The 23,413-nt window shown below is 37.0% G+C and overlaps 1 protein-coding gene across 2 annotated transcripts in view; it reads right to left on the bottom strand.

Moving 5' to 3' along the window:
• Positions 1-23,413, bottom strand: part of TAB2 (TGF-beta activated kinase 1/MAP3K7 binding protein 2) — an 85,823-nt gene that overhangs the window by 3,018 nt on the left and 59,392 nt on the right. For both annotated transcript variants that reach the window (XM_018053329.1, XM_018053328.1), the window contains exons 4-6: positions 4,116-4,276; positions 3,810-3,903; positions 2,416-2,496 (exon numbers count right to left, since the gene is read on the bottom strand). In XM_018053329.1, coding sequence (XP_017908818.1) covers positions 2,416-2,496; positions 3,810-3,903; positions 4,116-4,276 — 336 coding nt within the window. The remainder of the gene's footprint in view (positions 1-2,415; positions 2,497-3,809; positions 3,904-4,115; positions 4,277-23,413) is intronic.

Below are 23,413 nucleotides of genomic sequence, written 5' to 3'. Positions count from 1 at the left end.
TATTTTGGGGAGGTCTGAAGTAAAAAGAGCATGCATTATTGGATCTCTCCAGTCATGGTCTATGATTTGTAGTTTATAAATCATATTAAAAATGTATATTAATTTGCAAATTCTACCTATTCCACTGAGCTGGTAAGTAAATGATATCTTTTCTGCTATTTTAAAAGACAAACTATGATATATAGTGGATAAAAATACAGGAAGACAAGTTTCTGTAACAAATTCAAAATAATTAAGTGATGGTACTTTGTTTAGCGGCACTTTACTTAGTGTTTGGTCTTAAGGTTAACACTTTATTGCAAAATTCCCACTTTAGGCATGGGAACTTTAAGGCATCACCATGATTTTGGCACATGCATGAGCACCATGAAAGTTATTTATATAGTAAATTTTCTTTAAACTGAATAGCTTTAAAACAAATATCTAGGGAACTTTGCTGGTGGTCCAGTGGCTAAGACTCTGCACTCCCAATGCAGGGCGCCCAGGTTCACTCCCTGGTCAGGGAGCTAGATCCCACATGTCACAACTAAGACCCAGCACAGCCAAACCAATAAATACATATTAAAAAAATTATCTATTTAAGGTTTATCTAGGTAAAAATATTTTAAAAATCAAGAGTCTGACAATACAAATTACTATCCACCTAAAACTAAAAAATGAATAGGTTAAAAAAGTTTGACTTACCATCTACAATTATTCCACATTCCAATCTTAGGACACATTTTATAGAACAACTGTTTTAATCTGGAGATAATCCACTCTGCTTATTAGAATTTTGGTAAAACATTCCAATCTGGCACATTTTCAGTAAAACCTTGTCTATCCTTTTTGTTAACTACAAAGGTTTTTTTAGGAGGGGCCATTCAATCTGTATTAACACTTCATTCTATTACTAAGTGCCAGGATTATCTTCAATATTTCAATATCTAAGGTAATCAAATAGAGGACCTAATTTTTTTTTAAATGAAAAAATCTCCAATGGTTTTCTTCCAACTGCACAAAATCTTCTGGTCCTTCTAATTATGACTTTTATTATTAGTGGTATTTGGAAACTAAGTAACCACCAGAATCAAGAAAAGAGGAAGTTATTTAGGGTGCACAGTACGAGATGACTTGTGATGGCCACACTTTATTTTAGCTGTTAAAAAATCCACATTGTAAAGCAGAACTGATTTTAAGAACTAAGTAAACCTCTCTAAGCGAAACTAGTAACTCCCTATTTTAGCTTTAAGGCAAAAATGACTAATTCTTTATTTCTCTAAAAATATCCAGTACATAAGCATTTATCTTTTGTGAAAAGCTTTTTAAGTATTTTTTTTTCCCCTTACTTTTTATCATGGAAAATTTCAAACCCACACAAAAGTAGTGAAAACAGTGAAAAAAACTCTCAGCCCTTATGCTGCTTCAACAACTATCAAGACAAACCTTAGTTCATCTATACCCCATCTCCTGCCTACCCATAACACATAAGTACTGAATTACCTGGAAACAAAATAGATCTTTTCATATGAGAATTTTTAGTTTTTGAAAGAGAATAAAAAGATTATATTGAGGCAACTCAGAGTCTAAAATATCCATTTTGCTTATTTTAAGGAGCTAGGCTCTGCTCACCACTGCTTTCCTTATTCTTTTATTCAATTAACATCCAATGTCTGAACACTTGCTTACTCACGTACTGTGTCAAATGCCCAATTTCACTTTTGCTCCTCTGTAATAAGACTTCATTACATTCCAGCTAACTATGTTTAAAAACATTTAAATAATAAAAAATATGAAGCTACAGCTAGGCCTAACTGAATCATAACTGAATAAAAACTAAGGAACGGAGAGAAGAGGATGCTGAATGAGAATATGAAAATTCTTGGAACAAACCAAAGATTGTTCCCATGTCTACATATTTTTTAATGCCTGGAGTAAAAAACCCACACAAATGTTTCAACATTTCTTAGTTTGGTGTGTACATAATCTGTATCAATGACATAAAAATGATAGTAGGTAATAATTAAAAAAACCATTTATCTGAAATTCAGAGAATTTTGATTATAGAGAACTATGCATAAACTATATAGGACATAATACTTATGAAAAATAAACTTTCCTAAGGTATCTTTCTTAATGTTTGTCTAAAATTTCAAAGAATACAAGTTTTTATACCCGGTGATTTTTTTTTTTTGCCAAGATTTGCTATTCTGGGAGTATACAATGAATCCTAAGGACATACATATTACTTTTAAAGGGCTAAGGACATTACATTTTTGAACCCTCCCAATTCCCAGCATGTTTTCCTAATGAATCCATCCAAGAATGCCAAAGTTGGAAGCACTTCTAGAGTGGAAGGCTGCTAAGAATAAAATTTTCTAAAATCTTGTTTTTCAAAACACAACAGTTTTCACACTTACTGGATACACCACTAACCTTTGGGTTTTGGTGGCACAGGGCCTACAAATCCAATATTGTCATAAAAGTTATGAATAGCACTGGGATTGAAATGTGGTCCTGAAATATATAAAAAGAAGCATATCAATGTTTATAGCTCAAAAAAATTAAAAAGATTTTTTAAAAGCAAATATTTTCTTTCTTAAAAAAAAAATCACAGTTAAATAGAAAAAGTACTTTTCTTTTATTTCACACCTCTAATCTCCAATTACATGAAAGGATTTCAAAGACAGCTGAAATAGGTGTAATATATTGATAGTACCCATAACAGAAGTCCAACCTGTAAGCTGAGGAAGACGTTAGATTAATGCTAGTAAGACAGTTAAAGAATTAGAACAGATCCCTGTTGTATGTGACAAGTTAAGATAACTTAAAATTTGACAGTGTAAAATATAATTTTAACATGGTCTTAAGCACCTAAATAGCTTGGCCTCAAGTAACTATAAAAACCTGAACTAATATAATGTGACGCTTCAAATTTTAAACAAAAGAACAAGTTCAAAGATTACACTTTCTAGACTAGCACCAATTTTTTCTCTCCAAAGTTAAATTATGGCATTTTCTATGACTGTTTCAAGATAAACAGCTTACTTACTAAAAGAAAATAAAACAAATCATCTTCCAGTTTAATGGATTTTGGCACACACTGAGAAATGTGACTATGGGCTTATTTTTTGGCTTCTTCCCTTTCCTGTCTTTTCATTTTATATATTTCTATTATTTCCAAACTTTAGAATTAGGTTTAAGTTATAAACATTCTTTTTAGTTGTCTATGAACACTTTTTACTCACTCATGTACTGCGCCAAATGCCCCAATCTTTTTTTTACTCCACAATAAGCAATTATTGCTGGTCAATAACAGTTCAAATATCATAAACTATCACTTTCCTAAAATACTGTATGTCATATTTTAATTTTCTTCTCTATGTCATCAATTAAGTAAGTGCCATTAGAGTGGGGATGCCTTTTAATCATGTTCTTAAAAGCATAATTCTTCAAAGGTAGAAGGAAAAAAGGGAAACAGGAAAAAGGAATATGAGTATATATATTACAATCTTAATAAACATTGTAACAGATTATATTAATACATAACAGCAATACTTTTGACAATATAGCCAGACATACTAATCACTGTCTTCCCTTATTGTATGACTAAAGGGGATTTGAAGGATATTAAATGTATCAAATTACTTCTCAACCAAATATACAGCTTTGGAGGGAGGAGTGGCAAGTAGAAAATAAAAATCTAAGCAGCACTATATGGCTCCAAATCAAATCTGAAACAAGATTACAATTAAAAGTCTGTTTCCAGCCACAGGAAGAGCTGATAAATTAATACAAAGAATTTCAGCTGAATATGCATTGAACTTTACCTCGGGCTTGAAAAAGATCAATTTCTTTGGTTAAGCAGTCAATGTCAATCTGGAGCTGTCTATTACAACTTCTCAACTGCTGCATTTCTTCGAGCTGAAAAATAATTCCAGGTGAGGATCTACATCGAACTCTTGTGTTATTAGTTAAGAAGGAGTCAAGGTTTGCAGGGGGAAGTAAGGACAGAAAAATAAGTATGAATTAAGAGCATTTCTAGAAAAGTAGGTCAAGCTTTTATACTGATGATAGGTTACCTATTCTCATGTTCAAGCACAGCAGTTACAACAGTTACAGAAAGAAAGACTTACTGAAGGTATTTGGGATATGGAATTTGATCTTTTCAGACGCCTTCGAGTTAGATTATTTTCCATTTCATTGACCTCAGATTTTAGTTTATCCAGCTTTTTCTTTTGAATCTCAAGTTCTCTTTGAAGCCGTTCCATTCTGGCCTTCTGGTGTACCAAAAGAGCTGCAATACATATTAGTATATATGAAGATCCACCCAGTTTAGTCAATTAACCTTTAAACAACCTTGGGAAAACAAAACAGATAACTATTTCTGTGACAAAAAGGAGGCTGCGGAGAATCTCAAAGATAACACTAAAACAAAGTATTGTGTGTTAAATATTTAACATTTCAACATTTTTAACTTTAGAGAATTATTTTATTTTTAACTTGAGAATCATTTAAGCATATAAACAACTTAATGGGAATGTGGGTTAGGTTAAATCCATTTTGACTCATGCAATAAATAAAAGTGATTGATTTCGATCCACATGAATGTTAACATTAAACTGCTCAAACTGCAAATCAAAAACAAAACCATTCAGATAAACCAAATACATTTTCTTATATTCCAATTATATTTAGTGAAAACATTTTCGTAAGATTTTTTTAAAAAGAAAATAAGCAATCAACCTTGTCACATGAATGATGAACTGCTCGGGAAACCTTAGTAAACCATAAAAATTGGTATACATGATTTTGCCACTTCTGGACAAAATGAGTTTGACTTTTTAGGCTATTGTGCTGGTGGTGAAGATAACCGAATTTACTATTAAATGGAAGCTTGGGGTGACTCTACCACGAGAAAACAAGCTGATTTGAGAAAGTATAATAAATAAATTCTAAAAATGAAAAATAGCAATTAAAATTAAAAAGTCAAGTCGATTAAACAGATTAATGCTATTTAGTCACCATCAATCAGACTAAAATTTCCAAGAAGCTAAAAAAGGAAAAGGCTATATATATTCAGGCCATTTAGTCCAGCAGTGTATTACAGAATCTGAATTAGGGTGTGGGGTGTGGGGAAGCTAGTTAGGCTCAAGTGCTTTAAAATTAATTTTTCCCAGGAAAAATATAATTTTTCCCAACAAAAAAAGATAATTTTTCCCAACAAAAATTTGACACTAATACAATCCACAGGTATCTCCCTCTGTAATTCTTTCTTATTTATTGGAAGAAAAGAGTATTAGGGAATATATCTCAAGTTTTAAAAATCCTGACTAATGCTTGGTATCTTCTCTCTCATTTTAATATATATTCTAAAAATGCAGGGAGGTGTTTTGGAGGTACACATGTTCCTGATAGAAAACTCACTGTGTCTTTGTATATCCATAACCACCCCAGGCTTGTTTTGTCAGACTTTTATTAATTTGGTTTATTTTACTTGAATTGCAAAGTTTTATGCCTCTATTTCCAAAACATAAGAATTGTGCATTAGGGTTTATTTTATTCTCTTAAAAGAAGATGCGGAGTGGATTGTTAATTTCTGAGTGGGACAGTAAGAGGAGAAAGACAGAGGCCTGAAGTGAGAATGAAGGGCCAAGGCAAAGGAAAACTAGAAGAACATAACATACTTTCTTTCATTTCTAAACTCTGATGATCTACCAATGAGTCTCAAATGCCATTAGTAAGACATTTGTTCAAATTAATGATTATTTAAAAGCAGTATTTCCTAAAAATTAACGGAGATCATCTCCCTAAAAGCTTTTTCCTAAATATGCAAAACAAAAAAAACTTTAAAAAACGCATTTATTTAGTGGTTCTAATGACTAAGTGATAATTTATATTTGTACTGAGTCAGAAAATAAGACATATATTTGTGATATTATTCAATATTACATGAGGAGAAGGGATAAGAACAGATTTTCTGAGAAACTGATTTATACGGTGAGGGCAGAGACAGAACCTCTGAGTGAGGAATTACTGTTAACAATTAGCTCTAGGCTGGTGATTTCCTTGACGTAACCGGCAGAAGCAAATGCAAACTGCTCTGGCAAACTACTTCCAGTATGGAGGGACACCTACTATGGAATCCAAAATGGAAAAATCCTCAATGAAGAGAAGTGCTCAGCAGAAAAGTATGACCAAATAAGAAAACCATCTACCATGAGAATCAACAGCCCGAGAGGAGCCCCCTAAAACTTGGTTATATAACAATTTGAAAGAAGCTATGGAAATATCTGTTTAAGAATATTATAATGATTATAGAAGAATATAACAAATAAGATACCATGAATAAGTTTTGGAGAAGGACCATAAACAACCTCTGGAAATGGAAAACAGCCAATGAAACAGTCAACCAAATACATTAAACTGTAGATTACACATAGTCAAAGACATATTTAGTGACCCAAGAGATAAATCTAAGAGTATTCTCAAAGTGCAGAGATAAAGTGATAGGACACATGAAAGAGGGGTTAAAAGATCTTAAATAAATATAAAAAGGAGTTCCAGAAGGAGACAATAGAGTGAATGGCAAAATTTGAAGAGAAACCTGAAGAAATGAAATAATATTTCAGAAGCTAATGGAATAACTAATTCACTTAATCAAATTACTGGAGTAGGGATGAACAGATAAAGTTGGAGGATTTTATAAACCATGGACTGCTCCTAAAGAAAGAACTACTAAAGATGTTTTTTTGATACAGAGGACATTAATACAACAGGAAGGAATAAGATAATGAATGTAAAAAAAGTTCTAACTCTGAAACAAAGGAAAAAGACCATGGCAGTGGGTGGGGAGGCAAAGACTGTTTAAAGAGTAAAACTAAAATATTAGAGAAGAATAACAAGAAATTGGAAATATGAAAATTAGATGAAAAGCATTCTAAGGCTTTAAAAGTGTTTATAAAGAATATTCTCAGTTTAGTTTAGTTGCTCAGTCGTGTCTGACTCTTTGCAACTCCATGGACTGCAGCACGCCAGGCTTCCTTGTCCATCGCCAACTCCCGCAGCTTGCTCAAACTCATGTCAATCGAGTTAGTGATGCCATCCAACCATTTCATCCTCTGTTATCCCCTTCTCTTCCTGCCCTCAATCTTTCCCAGTATTAGGGTCTTTTCCAATGAGTCAGTTCTTCACGTCAGGTAGCCAAAGTACTGGAGTTTCAGCTTCAGCATCAGTTCTTCCAATGAATATCCAGGACTGGTCTCCTTTAGGATGGACTGGTTGTAATTCCTTGCAGTCCAAGGGACTCTCAAGAGTCTTCTCCAACACCACAGTTCAAAAGCATCAATTCTTTGGCACTCGGCTTTCATTATACTCTCACATCCATATATGACTAATGGAAAAACCTCATGGAGAACCCCATGAACAGTATGAAAAGAATATTCTCAAATGTTGCTAAACCAAATATACATGTTAATATCTAGGGATAAAGATGAAGAGTATACGAGAAAGCTAAATATAGTTTCTAAAAGAACAAAAGGATAAAATTTGATTAAACTTAGATAGCAGGAAAGAAGGAAAGAACTAGAACACAAATAATTCCAAATATATCAGTAATCATAATAACTGTAATCTAATTAAATTAATCTGTTTATATACAAAAGATCTACAGCTGCATTGCTGTTTTCAAAAAACACTTAAAATGTAATTTGCTAATCCATTCTTTTAATATATTAAGAACCTATGTCAGGACTGTTGTAGCCACTCAGGAAATCAACGAACAAGACAGGTAAAAATCCCTACCCTGCTGGAGCTTGGAGATACGGGTGTGTGTGTCCCAAGAACAAAGCTCCAAAAAAGGGGTCAGCAAACTATGGCTCAAGGGCCCAATCTGGCCATTGCCTGTTTTGTGAACAAAGTTTTACTAGAATATAGCCACACTCACTTGTTTACCTATTGTCTATGTCTGTTTTTGTTACAACTGAAACCACGTGGCTTGTAAAATTCCACATAATTTAGTATTTGGCTGTTTATCAGATCATGTGGAGACTGAATAAATGGGGACCCATCACACCACAGAAAGGTTGAAAATAAAAGGACTAAAGTAAAGGAATACTTTGTACTCTAGGCAGCACTCTAAGAGACACAAAGTAAGAGCAGCCAACTGCTAGAGACTGTAAGAACTAAAAGGGCAACAACAAAACCCAGACCTAGCTCCACTCCTGCCTAAACTGACTTAACCCTTCACACGATATCCTGACAGGAAAAAAGGTATTCTAGTTTCTGGATGTAAAGGTCTCACATGTAAAAAAAACAGGAGAGACTACTTTTTGGCATTCAATAATAATAAAAGAAAAAAGTAATGACACACAGAAAAGTGAGAGGAAAATTCAATGAATCACCAAGAGAGAAAGCAGTCAATGGAACCATATTCAAACATGACCCAGATGCTGGAAGGAGCAGGCAGGAAATTGAAAAGTAACTATGACTGAAGCTTCCTAGGTGGTGCAGTGGTAAAGAATCCGTCTGCTAATAGGAGACGCCAGAGACTTGGGTTTGATTCCTGGGTCAGGAACATCTCCTGGAGAAGGAACTAGCAACCCACTCCAGTATTCCTGCCTGGGGAAAATCCCATGGACAGAGGAGCCTGGCAGGTCCCAAAGAACTGAGCCACAGAACATACACACAGCATGCTGAAGCAGTTAGATGAAAAGATGAACAACAGGCAGGAGCTGATGGACAGCCTGAGAGGAGAGATGGAAATTATTGAGGAAGAGTCAAATATTGGAAATAAAATATGGTATCAGAGATAAAGAAATCTTTCAACATGCTTACCAGCACGCTGGATACAGAAGAACCAGTGAACCTGAAGACAGAGATTACTTCAATCAAACCCGAAGAAAAAGAGTGAAGAAGAACAAAGCATCCAAGAAGAGACAGGCAATATGAGTGCATATATACATGTAATTGGTGAAAGAAATGCAAAAACAGCAAGACGTATTTGAGGATAATGGCTAAATGGTTTCCAAAATTAATGAAAGACAATAAGTCACAGATCCAAGAAGCCCAGGGATCTCCAAGTAACATCAAAACAAAACAAAACCTAGACATATAATAAGACTGCTGAAAAACCAAAGATACAGAGGAAATCTTGAAGGCTGATAGAGATACTCTAAAATTGATATACCGGGCAAATATAAAACTGAAATAAAGCCGGTGTAATAATATTCATTTCAGGAAAAAAGCTGAGCGAGAAAAGGTCAATATTCAGTTCAGTTAAGTTGCTCAGTTGTGTCCGACTCTTTGCAACCCCATGGACTGCAGCATGCCAGGCCTCCCTGTCTATCACCAATTCCCGGAGTTTACTCAAACTCATGTCCATTGAGTTGGTGATGCCATCCAACCATCTCATCCTCTGTCGTCCCCTTCTACTTCAATCTTTCCCAGCATCAGGGTCTTTTCAAATGAGTCAGTTCTTCCCATCAGGGGGCCAAAGTACTGGAGTTTCCACTTCAGCATCAGTCCTTCCAATGAATATTCAGGACTGATTTCCTTTAGGATGGACTGGTTGGATTTCTTTGTAGTCGAAGGGACTCTTTCAAGAGTCTTCTCCAACACCACAGTTCAAAAGCATCAATTCTTCGGCGCTCAGCTTTCTTTACAGTCCAACTCTCACATCCATACATGACTACTGGAAAAGCCACAGCTTTGACTAGACAGACCTTTGTTGGCAAAGTAATGTCTCTGCTTTTTAATATGCTGTCTAGGTTGGTCATAACCATTCTTCCAAAGAGCAAGCGTCTTTTAATTTCATGGCTGCAGCCACCATCTGCAGTGATTTTGGAGCCCCCCCAAATAAAGTCTGTCACTGTTTCCACTGTTTCTCCATCTACTTGCCATGAAGTGATGGGATCAGATGCCATTATCTTCGTTTTCTGAATGTTGAGCTTTAAGCCAACTTTTTCACTCTCCTCTTTCACTTTCATCAAGAGGCTCTTTAGTTCTTTGCTTTCTGCCCTAAGTGTGGTGTTATCTGTGTATCTGAGGTTACTGATATTTCTTCCAGCAGTCTTGATTCCAGCTATGTTTCATCCAGTCCAGCATTTCTCATGATGTACTCTGCATATAAGTTAAATAAGCAGCGTGACAATATACAGCCTTGACACACTCCTTTTCCTATCTGGAACCAGTCTGTTGCTCCATGTCCAGTTCTAACTACTTCTTGACCTGCATACAGATGTCTCAGGAGGGAGGTCAGGTGGTCTGGTATTCCCATCTCTTTCAGAATTTTCCAGTTTATTGTGATCCACACAAAGGCTCTGGCATAGTCAATAAAGCAAAAGCAGATGTTTTTCTGGAACTCTCTTGTTTTTTCTATGATCCAGTGGATGTTGGCAATTTGATCTTTGGTTCCTCTGCCTTTTCTAAATCCAGCTTGAACATCTGGAAGTTCACGGTTCATATACTGTTGAAGCCTGGCTTGGAGAATTTTGAGCATTACTTTGCTAGCGTGTGAGATGAGTGCAATTGTACCATAGGTTGAACATTCTTGGCATTTGCTTTCTTTGGGATTAGAAGGTCAATATTAGTAGAAGATAAAAAACTGATTAAGAAAAAGATATAGTAAGAGAGATGAAGGAGTCACAGTTACTGAAGGTATTATTATGGGGATGTTTTAAAGTTACAGAGTAAATACTTCAGAATGTTTCTTAAACAAAAAAAATACTACATCTTTGGGAATTCACAAAGAAAGGAGTTTTTGCAACGGCTGAAGATATGGCTTACCTTTGAGAATAAAGGTGAGATATCACCTATGACAGGCTGAAACCCTAAAGTAAATCCACTGTCTTAGAACTTATCTAAGAGATATTTCTTTTCAGTGAAAACAAAGTTGTGGAGCAGAGTTATGACTATATTAGAAATAACAATCTGGAGACTATTCAGGGTCTTTTAAGTATGTCTGTTAATTACAAACAAACTAAAAAATGCTCTGGAAATAGTATGAGAGAGACATGATCTCAGTTTCTCTAGTAGGTGCCTGGATTTTTATGTGTCTAGTTCACTTTTCAATTGTGGCTTGGGAGTTTTAGATAGGAGTCTGAGAAAGATGAATTACAAAGTAGTGTCAAGGTGAATTTCTAAGAATCACTGAAAATTCATCTAAACTAAACTTTTTCTCCAGTTGTGGTTCTGTCTACAATTTTAATCTTCACTGTACAAAATATTACACAATACATATTCATTAAGAAACATTATTAAGAATATTCATAATAAAGAAGAATGATTATAACGCTTACTTATAAAGACACTTTGGCTTTGATCAGTCTCTCCTAAATGAAGGAGTTGGGTATTGATTGTTTGGGGAGAAAGAAATATGACAATTGTACTTCTAGCATCCAAAAGAAGCAGACAGCTTGGAAACAGTCAGAAAGGGGTGACAAAATGACGGCTGCAGTTGTGGGCTAAGACTAGAACATTTCACCTCTGTTATAGGAAAAGACTGTGAATAGGAATCTGAGGAAATCCCTTAGACTGGCTTTTTGGGTTTTCCCCCCTTTGTTTTTGCATACAACGAAACTGCTATAAACAAAATAATATCAACCACACCTACAGATGAATGAGCTTCATGCACAATGTAGTGATATGTACTTGTAAAGATGGCGGGGTGATCTGTTAAACAGACTCCAGTACATAAGCTAAGGAAAAAATACTCTCCATTCCTGTCAAGTATTTACATTTAGACTAATATGGACTTTAAAATTCAAATACAAAGAATCAATTATATTAGAGAGGATTTCTAGTTAAAGGTGACTGAAAGGAAAGTGAAAATGAAACTCGTTCAGTTGTGTCTGACTCTTTGTGACCCCATGGACTATACAGTCCATGGAATTCTCCAGGCCAGAATACCGGTAGCCCTTCCCTTCTCCAGGAGATTTCCCCAACCCAGGGATCAAACCCAGGTCTTCCACATTGCAGGTGGATTCTTCACCAGCTGAGCCACAATCTTCTGCCTTTTGAAACCTCATGAAAATAACAGAGGAATAAAATGGATAGAATCCAACAAAGGTAAACAATAGGAAGAAGGCAATTAGTGGCAAGAGATTTCAACAAGTTCCTGGAAGACTGAAAGCAGATGAAATGGAATAGACTAATGGAGGGCGGAGAAAGCTACAGTCTCATAGACAAGGAGGGTACTGCAAAGAGGCAGCTAATTTGCCATGTAGAAACCTAAAAGAGGCTCCTGGAGAATGCAAGTAAATAACAGAAGGCAGAAGTGAGGGATGGACCAGAAAAGGGGGTTTAATTACAAGTCTCTGAATAGAACAGTCAACCTCTCCCCATCCCATGGAATCTTAAGCACAGCATGCTTAAGCATAAGGAACCTAAAGACCTAAAGACTTTTCCGGTTGCTCACACTACAGAAAGGTGGCTCTTTGATATGCTAATTCTACCAAAGAAATAAGGGATATACTTCAGTTCAGTTCAGTCGCTGTCATGTCCGACTCTTTGCGACCCCATGAACTGCAGCATGCCAGGCCTCCCTGTCCATCACTAACTCTCAGAGTTCACTCAGATTCACGCCCATCGAGTCAGTAATGCCATCCAGCCATCTCATCCTCGGTCGTCCCCTTCTCCTCCTGTCCCCAATCCCCCCCAGCATCAAAGTCTTTTCCAATGAATCAACTCTTCGCATGAGATGGCCAAAATAATGGAGTTTCAGTTTCAGCATCATTCCTTCCAAAGAAATCCCAGCGCTGATCTCCTTCAGAATGGACTGGTTGCATCTCCTTGCAGTCCAAGGGACTCAAGAGTCTTCTCCACCACCACAGTTCAAAAGCATCAATTCTTCAGCGCTCAGCCTTCTTCACAGTCCAACTCTCACAACCATACACGACTACTGGAAAAACCATAGCCTTGACTAGACGGACCTTAGTCGGCAAAGTAATGTCTCTGCTTTTGAATATGCTATCTAGGTTGGTCATAACTTTTCTTCCAAGGAGTAAGTGTCTTTTAATTTCATGGCTGCAGTCACCATCTGCAGTGATTTTGGAACCCCCCAAAATAAAGTCTGACACTGTTTCCACTGTTTCCCATCTACTTTCCATGAAGTGATGGGACCGGATGCCGTGATCTTCGTTTTCTGAATGTTGAGCTTTAAGCCAACTTTTTCACTCTCCTCTTTCACGTTCATCAAGAGGCTTTTTAGTTCATATAGTGATTTCTTTAGTTTTTCCAAATTTAACTATCTAGGCTACCCTTTTAAAAAGACAAGAAAGGAGGAGGAATAACAGAAAAAAATATACTCAGTACTTTAAAAATCTTCTTTCAGTCTGTTAAGTTTTAATAAAGTTTTAAGCTTACAACTCCCTCTGGTGGTTGATAAAATAAACAAGTAGAATCTCTATAAACTAGTAAAATCTCTTTAGAGAGAGAGTCTCAAAATTAAAATTGGTAGCATGTAGTGAGGCAGTCATCTGTGTTCTTCATCAAATACTTCTGGCTCCCTGCTTTCCAGGTATATAGGAGAATTGCACCTCCTCATCCTCTCTGAATTAGGGATGGTATGTGGACTTGTTCTTTCTAAACAGTAACACGTGTCAGGGCAGAAAATTAAGGAGTCAGAGCTAATTTGCTGTATGTCCTTTGTCTTGCCTGAACAATCATGGAAGCACAAAGACGGAGCTTCCCTTAACCTGGGTACCTGAGTGAGGGTGATGTAGAACAGAGCCCACCAGCTAATCTATTTGTCAAGTGAGCTAGAAATAAACCTTTGTTGTTTAAAGACACAGTTTGTTAATAGCAGAATAACCAAGCCTAAATGATACATGTATCAAAATTTAAAAAATACAATATCCTTTGACACAGCAGTTTCCTACTCCTGGTAATCTCTTCTGCCAACATACCTGGGTGTGGTTAAAATGTTCATGCATAAAATTTTAACTGCAGCAGTTTGTAAAAACAAGACCCTAAGATCTATCAAAAAAGGAGTGATTAGAGATTATGGTACAAAATACTATATAGTCATTTTTACAAGAAGCAGATCTGCAATTCCTGACTTGGAATACTCTCAAAGAGACAAAAACAAAAGCTCTGATAAAAAGAGAAAGTAAACTATGTTTCACTTGTATTAAAAATGTATAAATATATGTATGCTTCATATACAATTTCAATTTCTAGACGAATACAAAATGAACTGTGAATAGCTACTGGTTGTCTTCAGTGCGAGAACTTTTCATTATAAATCCTTTTGGTTTGCTTACATTAAAAAAAAAACAAGTGTATTTAGAAAAATATTTTGGTATAATCCCTATAGAATCCCAGCTTGTAGAAACTGACAAGCTGATTCTGAAATATATATGGAATAGCAGGAGACCTCAAATAACCAAACTAAAACAAGAACAAAGTAGAACGTACACACCGCAATTTCAAAACTCACTACAGAGTAACAACAATCAAGGCAGTGAAGTAATGGCATAAGGACACACATACAGACAAACAAACAAAAAAACTGAAAGCACAGAAATAAACCCATCTGTTTATGATCAACTGATTTTCTATAAAGGTCCCAAGGCCATTCAGTGAGAAAAGTCTTTTCAAGAAATGGTGCTGGGAACAGATAACTGACAAGGACCTACTGTATAGTACAGGGAACTCTGCTTCAATATTCTGTAATAACCTAAATGGGAAAAGAATTTGAAAAAGAATAGATACAAGCATATGAACAGCTGAATCACTTTGCTGTACACCTGAAATTGACAACATTGTTCACTCCACTCCAACATAAAAAAAAAAAAAGGAAACTGATGGCATCGGAGAAAATTTTGCAACAATAACAACAAACCTAAATGGTGCTGGGACAACTGGATTGCCACATGGAAAAGAATGAAATTTGGACACTTATCTCATAGCCTTATATAGAAGTTAACTCAAAATAGATGAGAGACAAAAATTTAAACTCTAAAACTCTCAGGAGTAAATCCTAATCACCTTGGATTTACCCACTGATTCTTAGATACGACACCAAAGATATGAATAATGAAAGGAAAGCGATAAGTCAGACTTCAGCAAAATTAAAAACTGTGCTTCAAGGACACTTACCAAGAAAGTGAAAGGATAACTCACAGAATGGGAGAAAACAGTTGCAAATCACATAAGGAACTATAACCACAATATACAAAGAACTCATACAACTCAGTAATAAAAACAAATGACCTAATTAAAAAATCAGCAAAGGATATAAACTGGCATTTCTCCAAAGAACATACACAAATGGCTCGACACCATTCGTCATCAGAAAAATGTAAATCAAAATGAGATACCACTTTACAGCTACTGGGATGGCAAGAATCAAAGAAAATAGCAACTGTGGTGGAGGATGTGGAGAAATCAAAACCCTCAAAGATTGCTGGTGGGAATACAAAATGGTGCAGCCACGCTGGAAAATGGTATGGCAGCTCACTCCTTGATGGCTGAACGCAGCCCCACCGTAACACCCAGCAATTCCACTCGTGTGTATGCTTACACTTATGTGTATAGATAAGCCCACATAACTTGTACACAAATGTTCATCACAGCATTATTTTACAATAGGCAAAAGTCAGAAACAATCTAAATGTCCATTAACCAATGAATAAATAAATAAAATGTAGTGTATCTATAAAATGGCAGAGTGCCCCATAAAAAGGAATGAGGTACTAACACATGTTACAACTTGGATGAGCTTTTAAAACATTATCCTAAGTGAAAAAAGCTAGTCACAAAAGACTACCTATTATGGAATTCCCTTCATATGAAGTGTCCAGAATATGTAAACCTATAGCCAGGAAGCAGATTAGTGACTACTTATGGCTGAGAGTGGGGGTGATGGGATAGGAGGTGACAGATAAAGGGTATTGAGTTTCTTTCTGAAGTGATGTTCTAATATTGGTTGTGGTGATGGTTGCACACACGTGACTATACTAAAAATCACTGATTTGTACCCTGTAAATGACAAACTTTATCTCAATAAATGTTAAAATAATGACTAAAATTTTTTAAAGCGAAAGAATAAAATATTTGTACATGTGGAAATAAAATGATCTTAAGATATGTTAACCAAAATTGTATATCATATAGCCCCACACAGTATGTTTATGTTATACATACTGTAGAGGATATATTGGAGAAGGAAATGGCAACCCACTCCAGTGTTCTTGCCTGGAGAATCCCAGGGACAGAGGAGCCTGGTGGGCTGCCGTCTATGGGGTCGCACAGAGTCGGACATGACTGATGCGACTTAGCAGCAGCAGCAGCAGAGGATATATACAGTTCCTCATGTTATGTATTTATATATACTCATATATGTATGTATATATATATACACACACATACATTTTCTTTCATAAAAGAACTTTTTATGAAAGTTTCATAAAACTTTATGAAAGTTTCAAAAAAAAACTTTCATTAAAAAAAGTGTGTGTGAGACAAAGACTATAATTATAAACGGAAGGAGGATAAAGAACTGATAATGGAGATTTCCTCAGATAATTAAATGGTGGATGGCTGGGCAAAGGGAGAGGTCGGGGGCAAAAGGAGACACTTTCATTGTACCTTCCCTTTTTGGTGTTAAACTTCTTTTACCATATAGATATGTTATTTTCATTAATACTTGTAAAAAACTTCAGCTTAATATAGGAAATAACTTGCCAGTAGGCAAAACTCTTCACAAATGGAATGTACTACCTCAGGAGGTAGCTTGTTTCTCAGAAGGTACCCAAGAATAGGATGGATTCACATTTGATAGGGTCCAACTGCTGGACGGGTAAGTGGACTGGGTAACGTCTGCTGCAGAGTTCTAGATGATGTTCAGAGTCTCTTCCGGAGAAGGCGATGGCACCCCACTCCAGTACTCTTGCCTGGAAAATCCCATGAACGGAGGAGCCTGGAAGGCTGTAGTCCATGGGGTCGCGAAGAGTCGGTCACGACTGAGCGACTTCACTTTCACTTTCACACATTGGAGAAGGAAATGGCAACCTACTCCAGTGTTCTTGCCTGGAGAATCCAAGGGAAGGGGGAGCCTGGTGGTCTGCCGTCTATGGGGTCGCACAGAATCAGACACGACTGAAGCGACTTAGCAGCAGCAGCAGCAGGAGCAGAGTCTCTTCCAATCTTGAGATTTATTCCAACTGAAAAAGGTGGTTAGTCTTAAGACTGGGAAGAATCTATGAGAAGTAGGCCATTCTTTTCTCCAAAAGAAAAAAAATCCTTTAAATGGTCTAATGTCAAGTAATTACTGAGTTAATTTAACATGATCTCAATGTCAACACAGCAAGTCAACATTAAAAAAAAAAAAAGACATTTCCAATTAGCAGATGAATAAAAGTTAAAGTGCAAATTTTAAAATTTAAATTAATTTTTAGTTCTTTTTGAAAAGAATATCTAACACCCTCAGTTTTTGTTATGATTAGCAGTTTTATTAAATCTTGTTAAGTAGAAAGGTGCTGTGGTTTGGAGGGAAGTACTGCTGAAAAAATGACAAGGAATGAGAAGTTCTAAGAAGCTAATTTTCATCTCATAAGTTTTTTTATTTGTATTTCTATTTTAGGTTCAAAGTCAAAGCTACTGCTCTTCAATATAATAGGACCATAAATATAACTGGAAAGTATTAAAATATCATAAAAATGATTATAAGAAAAGGTCAATACCATAGCGTTTTTTGTTATCGATAATGGAGAAGGAGAAGTCATTTTTGGCAGCAATGTTAGTTTGGTAAGAGCCTCTGGCAACTATAACAAAATACAGAACACAGGCCAACCCTTTCCTCCCCTAATCCCCAATGAAAACGGGTTTGAATGAGTAGAGCATTTGTTCTCCACACTTACACAAGTTGCCAGTGTTACAAAAATCATGCGTTTATGAATGGGAGAGGACACCAGAAAATCTCAGAATACAGTGAATGATGAAAGTGCTTATTGGTTCTTTATAGAAGTTAGGTAAAGTCCGGTGGTATAACTCAAGGAAGGAAATGCAGCTATCTGGTAACCTAGTAGATACTAGGTATCTAGTAACCTTACTACTGGTAAGCAATTTTCACTTTAATATTTGTTCTTAGCAAGTAAAGTGAGACTCTACTTCATGCTGACAGACTCTGAACTGAACTTTCTAACCTGAATTTGTTTTTTCTCTTTGGGACTCATTTTTGACTCTAATTCTTACAGTGGTTTAAGGACTCAGGTATAATTTATTTCCTTTACAGGGGGTGCTGAGACTTGGTGCTGAGATGAGCAGGGTCCTGATTGAAGTCTCTGTGTCCTTGTCTTTCGAAGTAAAATGCTGACTCAAGAGTTAATGACTGGAAAATGTGAAGATGTAGAAACAGAATAACTGTTGGGCTAGGGAACTGCTAACAATTTAGACTGTAATTTGGCCATATAACACAGTCACCAACTCTCAGTTTTCTGAAAGATACAGATAAAGGCCTGACAAACATTCCTAGGTTTATACAGGAAGGACCACACTGCAGATGAAAACTGCTGACCATAAGAACACAGATCCCAGACTAGCTGAAATCAGGCTAATGATACTTGAAACCTCGCCCTGATGCCAACCAATCGAAGAACTGTCCATGAGCTCATCAGCCCTGCTCCTTGAACACTATAAAACTCACTAACCTTCCAGGGTGGGTCACATGGTAGTCAGGGAACTAGTCCACTGTGGCCTCCTTTGCCTGGCAAAGCAATAAAAGCTACTTTTTTCTACTTCACCCAAAACTCTGTCTCCAGGTTTCTATTAGGCACTGGTGAACAGAGGCTGAGTTTCAGCAACAGTTTCACTAACTGTCCTCCTTCCCTCTCATTCTACAACAGAGGGCATATAAGAAATTATAAAGAAATTCTCATTTTTGAAATTTTTATTGTAGTATATATTTCAAATGTTAAATGGTAAGTTAAAAATAATGCATTTTGGTTACCAAGTTATTGATACATGTTCTCTCCTCAATTTGAGAAAAATATTTTCCTATGATTCTAGTACTTGGCTCAACTTCTTTTTTCTACTCTGAAACAGTGTTTCAGGAGCTTTAGAAAGATCAATTTCACTGCAGGAAGCAGGGACATTTCTTTTCTCTTTATTACCCACACCACACAAATTAAGAATTCAGAAAAGATCCTTACTTAAAGACCAGTGTTATTTGGGTCACCTCATTTAGTGCTGTGTAAATGGCAAAGCATTACACGTGCATAAGTTAACAATGCAAGAGATGCATTGTGTAGGAAGGAACAGTCCTTTGATTTGATTGGATGATACATAAGTCTCGGTCAACACTCGTTCCATGGTAACTAGAAAGAAAACAAGATAAGAGGTCGAAGAACAACAGCCACCCCACTACAGTACACACACGCAGATAACACAAGGGTACACAGCCATACAAGTGTTAGGAAATTCCATATGTATGTAGGTATGCTTAAGGAAAGTGATCATGGTTGTTCCAGCTGTCTGAAGGTGATTAGCAAAGAGAAATAATCTGAGTGGCCCATTCTGGGAAACCCTGCTTTTTTGGGTAGGATTTGAATTCTTAAACCACATCCCTTATTCATTAGCAATTTTTTTTTTCAACCTTCAAGTGTCTTTATAAAGTGCTTCCTACCCCTACTCAGGGTATTCCTTTATTGCTCCAAGTAATTTCTAATTATATCTACATATCATCTATTTGTGACTTCTTTCCTAATAGCTGCCTTTATTTATTTTTATTAAGTGATCTTTTAGCTCCATGCTTCTCAAACTGAGCCACACATGGCCCCTCATACATGGTATAGCACAGGTTATATGAAGGTACAAGATAAACTTGAACCATCTTTTCAGAGGGTTCATTTTGAAAATCTGAAAAGACATTATAGTGCTGTGGGCTCTGTTAACTGCCTAGGTGAGAATCTTGATGCTGCTACCTGTCCTTTGTATAGGTATCAACCTGTTCTTGAGCATTTTAAGCTGAAAATAGGAATATTACTAGTGTCTACTTTATATTTGGTTACGAGAAATAAATGGGCTTTCAGAACAATGCCTAACACATCGTAAGCTTTCAGCAGGTATTAGTAGTTATGTATCTTAACATGTTGCACTCATCTCACACGCTAGTAAAGTAATACTCAAATTCTCCAAGCCAGGCTTCAGCAATACGTGACCCATGAACTTCCAGATGTTCAAGCTGGATTTAAAAAAGGAAGAGGAACCAGAGATCAAATTGCCAATATCTGCTGGATCATCAAAAAAGCAAGAGAGTTCCAGAAAAACATCTCTTTCTGCTTTATTGACTATGCCAAAGCCTTTAACTGTATGGATCACAATAAACTGCGGAAAATTCTGAAAGAGATGGGAATACCAGACCACCTGACCTGCCTCTTGAGAAACCTATATGCAGGTCAGGAAGCAACAGTTAAAACTGGACATGGAACAACAGACTGGTTCCAAATAGGAAAAGGAGTCTGTCAAGGCTGTATATTGTCACCATGCTTACTTAACTTATATGCAGAGTGCATCATGGGAAACACTGGGCTGGAGGAAGCACAAGCTGGAATCAAGACTGCCAGGAGAAATATCAATAACCTCAGATGTGCAGATGACACCACCCTTATGGCAGAAAGTAAAGAAGAACTAAAGAGCCTCTTGATGAAAGTGAAAGAGGAGAGTGAAAATGTTGGCTTAAAGTTCAATATTCAGAAAACGAAGATCATGGCATCCGGTCCCATCACTTCATGGGAAATAGATGGGGAAACAGTGGAAACAGTGGCTGACTTTATTTTTCTGGGCTCCAAAATCACTGCAGATGGTGATTGCAGCCATAAAATTAAAAGATGCTTACTCCTTGGAAGCAAAGTTATGACCAACCTAGACAGCATATTCAAAAGCAGAGACATTACTTTGTCAACAAAGGTCTGTCTAGTCAAGGCTATGGTTTTTCCAGTGGTCATGTATGGATGTGAGAGTTGGATTATAAAGAAGTGCAGAAGAGATGATGCGTTTGAACTGTGGTATTGGAGAAGACTCTTGAGAGTCCCTTGGACTGCAAGGAGATCCATTCTAAAGGAAATCAGTCCTGGGTATTCATTGGAAGGACTGATGTTGATGCTGAAACTCCCTTACTTGGGTCACCTGATGTGAAGAGCTGACTCATTTGAAAAGACCCTGATGCTGGGAAAGATTGAGGGCCAAGAGGAGAAGGGGACAACAGAGGATGAGATGGTTGGATGGCATCGCAGACTCAACGGACATGGTAAACTCTAGGAGTTGGTGATCTACAGGGAGGCCTGGAGTGCTGTGGTTCATGGGTTTGCAAAGAGTCGGACACAACTGAGCAACTGAACTGAACTGATCTGATCTTAACATTATTCATTTCCCCCTTGAGCAAATGTAAGCAAAGATGAAGAGACAGGAAATGCTGGGGGGTGGATTCAGATAGGGATCTCAGAAATAGTTTCACTGAAAAGGTGACTTTGAGTAAAGACCTGAAGGGACTGAAGGAGTTAACCGTATATTGAGAGAGAAGAGAATGTCAGACAGACAGACCAGCAAGCACAGAGGCCTTAAATGTATGCCTTCTAAGGTTTAAGGGGCAGAAGCATGAAGGCCAGCAGGGCTGGGACAGAGTGAGTGAGGTGGTGAGTAAAAGCAAGAGATGAGGGAGAGCCAGTGATCTCTGAATGAAAAGGTGGTGATCATGTGCAGATGAGTCATACAGTCTGATTTATGTTTTTCAAACCGTATTCCTGTGGACGCTGAGTTAAAAGACCCTACGTAAGCAAGGGTGAAAGCAGGTAGGCCACTGTAATAAAGCACTTGAGAGAAGATGGTAGCTCAGAGCAGAGTGGTGACAATGGATGGGGGTGGTAAGAAAAGAGAATTCCTGATACACTTTCAAAGTTAAAGTTGACAGGATTTAGTCAAATTATATGTCAAATGTGAAAGAAGGAAGGAGTCAGTGGTGTTTCTGAAGTTTCTGGCCTGATTAAGATGTCATTAATGGAGACAAGAAGAGTAAGCTGGGGGCAATGTAAGACGTTTTTTCAGACACAGTGAACTTGTGATGCATTAAATGGAGATGTTAAGGAGATAGTTAAATAAACTGCTTGAAATTCAGGAAATATATCCAGGTTAGAGTTACACATTTGGGAGGTTTGGCATAAAATTTAAACTTATGAGGCTGATGGAGATCATCCAGGGAATAGTAAAGACAGAAAAGAGAGAAAGCCCAAGGACTGAACTTTGAGGCTTTGATCTCATTTCTTTGTTCAGAGAAGTGAAAGGTCAGAGAGACGAGGGAGAACCACCAAAGAAGACCAGGAGAGGTGGGATCCCAGGGTGGCATACTGCAGCCAAGTCAGGTGGACAAAACGTTTCACAGCGAAGAGGGTGGTGCTCGACTGCAGCGAGCGCTACCGACTCAGATCAGGAAAGACAAGGACTGAAAGACCACTGGGTTTACAATGATGCTGTCAATGACGGCCTTGCCAGGAGCAGGAGTGCTGCAGTGGGAAAAACCCTGGCCATAGAGTAGGCTCAAGAAAGAAGGGGAGAGAAATATGGGAGACAGCAAGTTTAAGCAACACTTTATTTCCATATGCCAGTCAATTTATGAGTATCTTATGTCTACTTTAGTAAAATATTCCCCTTTTCAAGTTATCTTCATAAAAACAATTACACTCTGGGAGGGTGGGAGGGGAAGAGATACAGGTGAGGAAGATTAAGAGGTACTGACTTTCAGTTATGAAATTCTCAGTCACAGGTATGAAATGTACTCTGGGGGAATACAGTCAACAGTTATGTAATATTTTTGTAAGGTGACAAGTGACAACTAGACTAATCATGATCATTTTGAAATGTACAGTAATAATGAATCATTATGATGTGAGTGCCAGGAATTAAAACAGTGCTGTAAGTCAATTATACTTCAAAAGCAAACAAATAACTCAAGAGGCATCAGATATGTGGCTATCAGAGGGGAGGAGAGAGAGGGGAGTTAGATGCAAACAGTCAAAAGGTACAAATTTCTAGTTATAAGATAAATACTGCTGCTGCTGCTACTAAGTCGCTTCAGCCGTGTCCGACTCTGTGCGACCCCATAGATGGCAGCCCACCAGGCTCCCCCGTCCCTGGGATTCTCCAGGCAAGAACACTGGAGTGGGTTGCCATTTCCTTCTCCCAAGATAAATACTAGGGATGTAATATCCAGTATAGTAAAGATAAAAAAAAACACTGTTACACACTGTAAATGAAAGCTGTAAAGAGTAAATCTCAAGAGTTCTCATCAGAAGGAAAAAATATTTTAAAAATCTATTTCTTAAATGTATCTATATGAGACAATGGATGTTCACTAAACCTACTGTGGTATCATTTCATGATGTGTGTAAGTCAGATTATGTTGTACACTTTAAGCTTATACAGTGCTGTAAGTCAATTATAT

Source organism: Capra hircus, chromosome 9 (genome assembly GCF_001704415.2).
Source record: "Capra hircus breed San Clemente chromosome 9, ASM170441v1, whole genome shotgun sequence".
NCBI classification, from domain to species: domain Eukaryota; kingdom Metazoa; phylum Chordata; class Mammalia; order Artiodactyla; family Bovidae; genus Capra; species Capra hircus.
The sequence above is the reverse complement of the archived record's forward strand: the minus strand, read 5'-3'. Positions and strand labels throughout refer to the sequence as shown.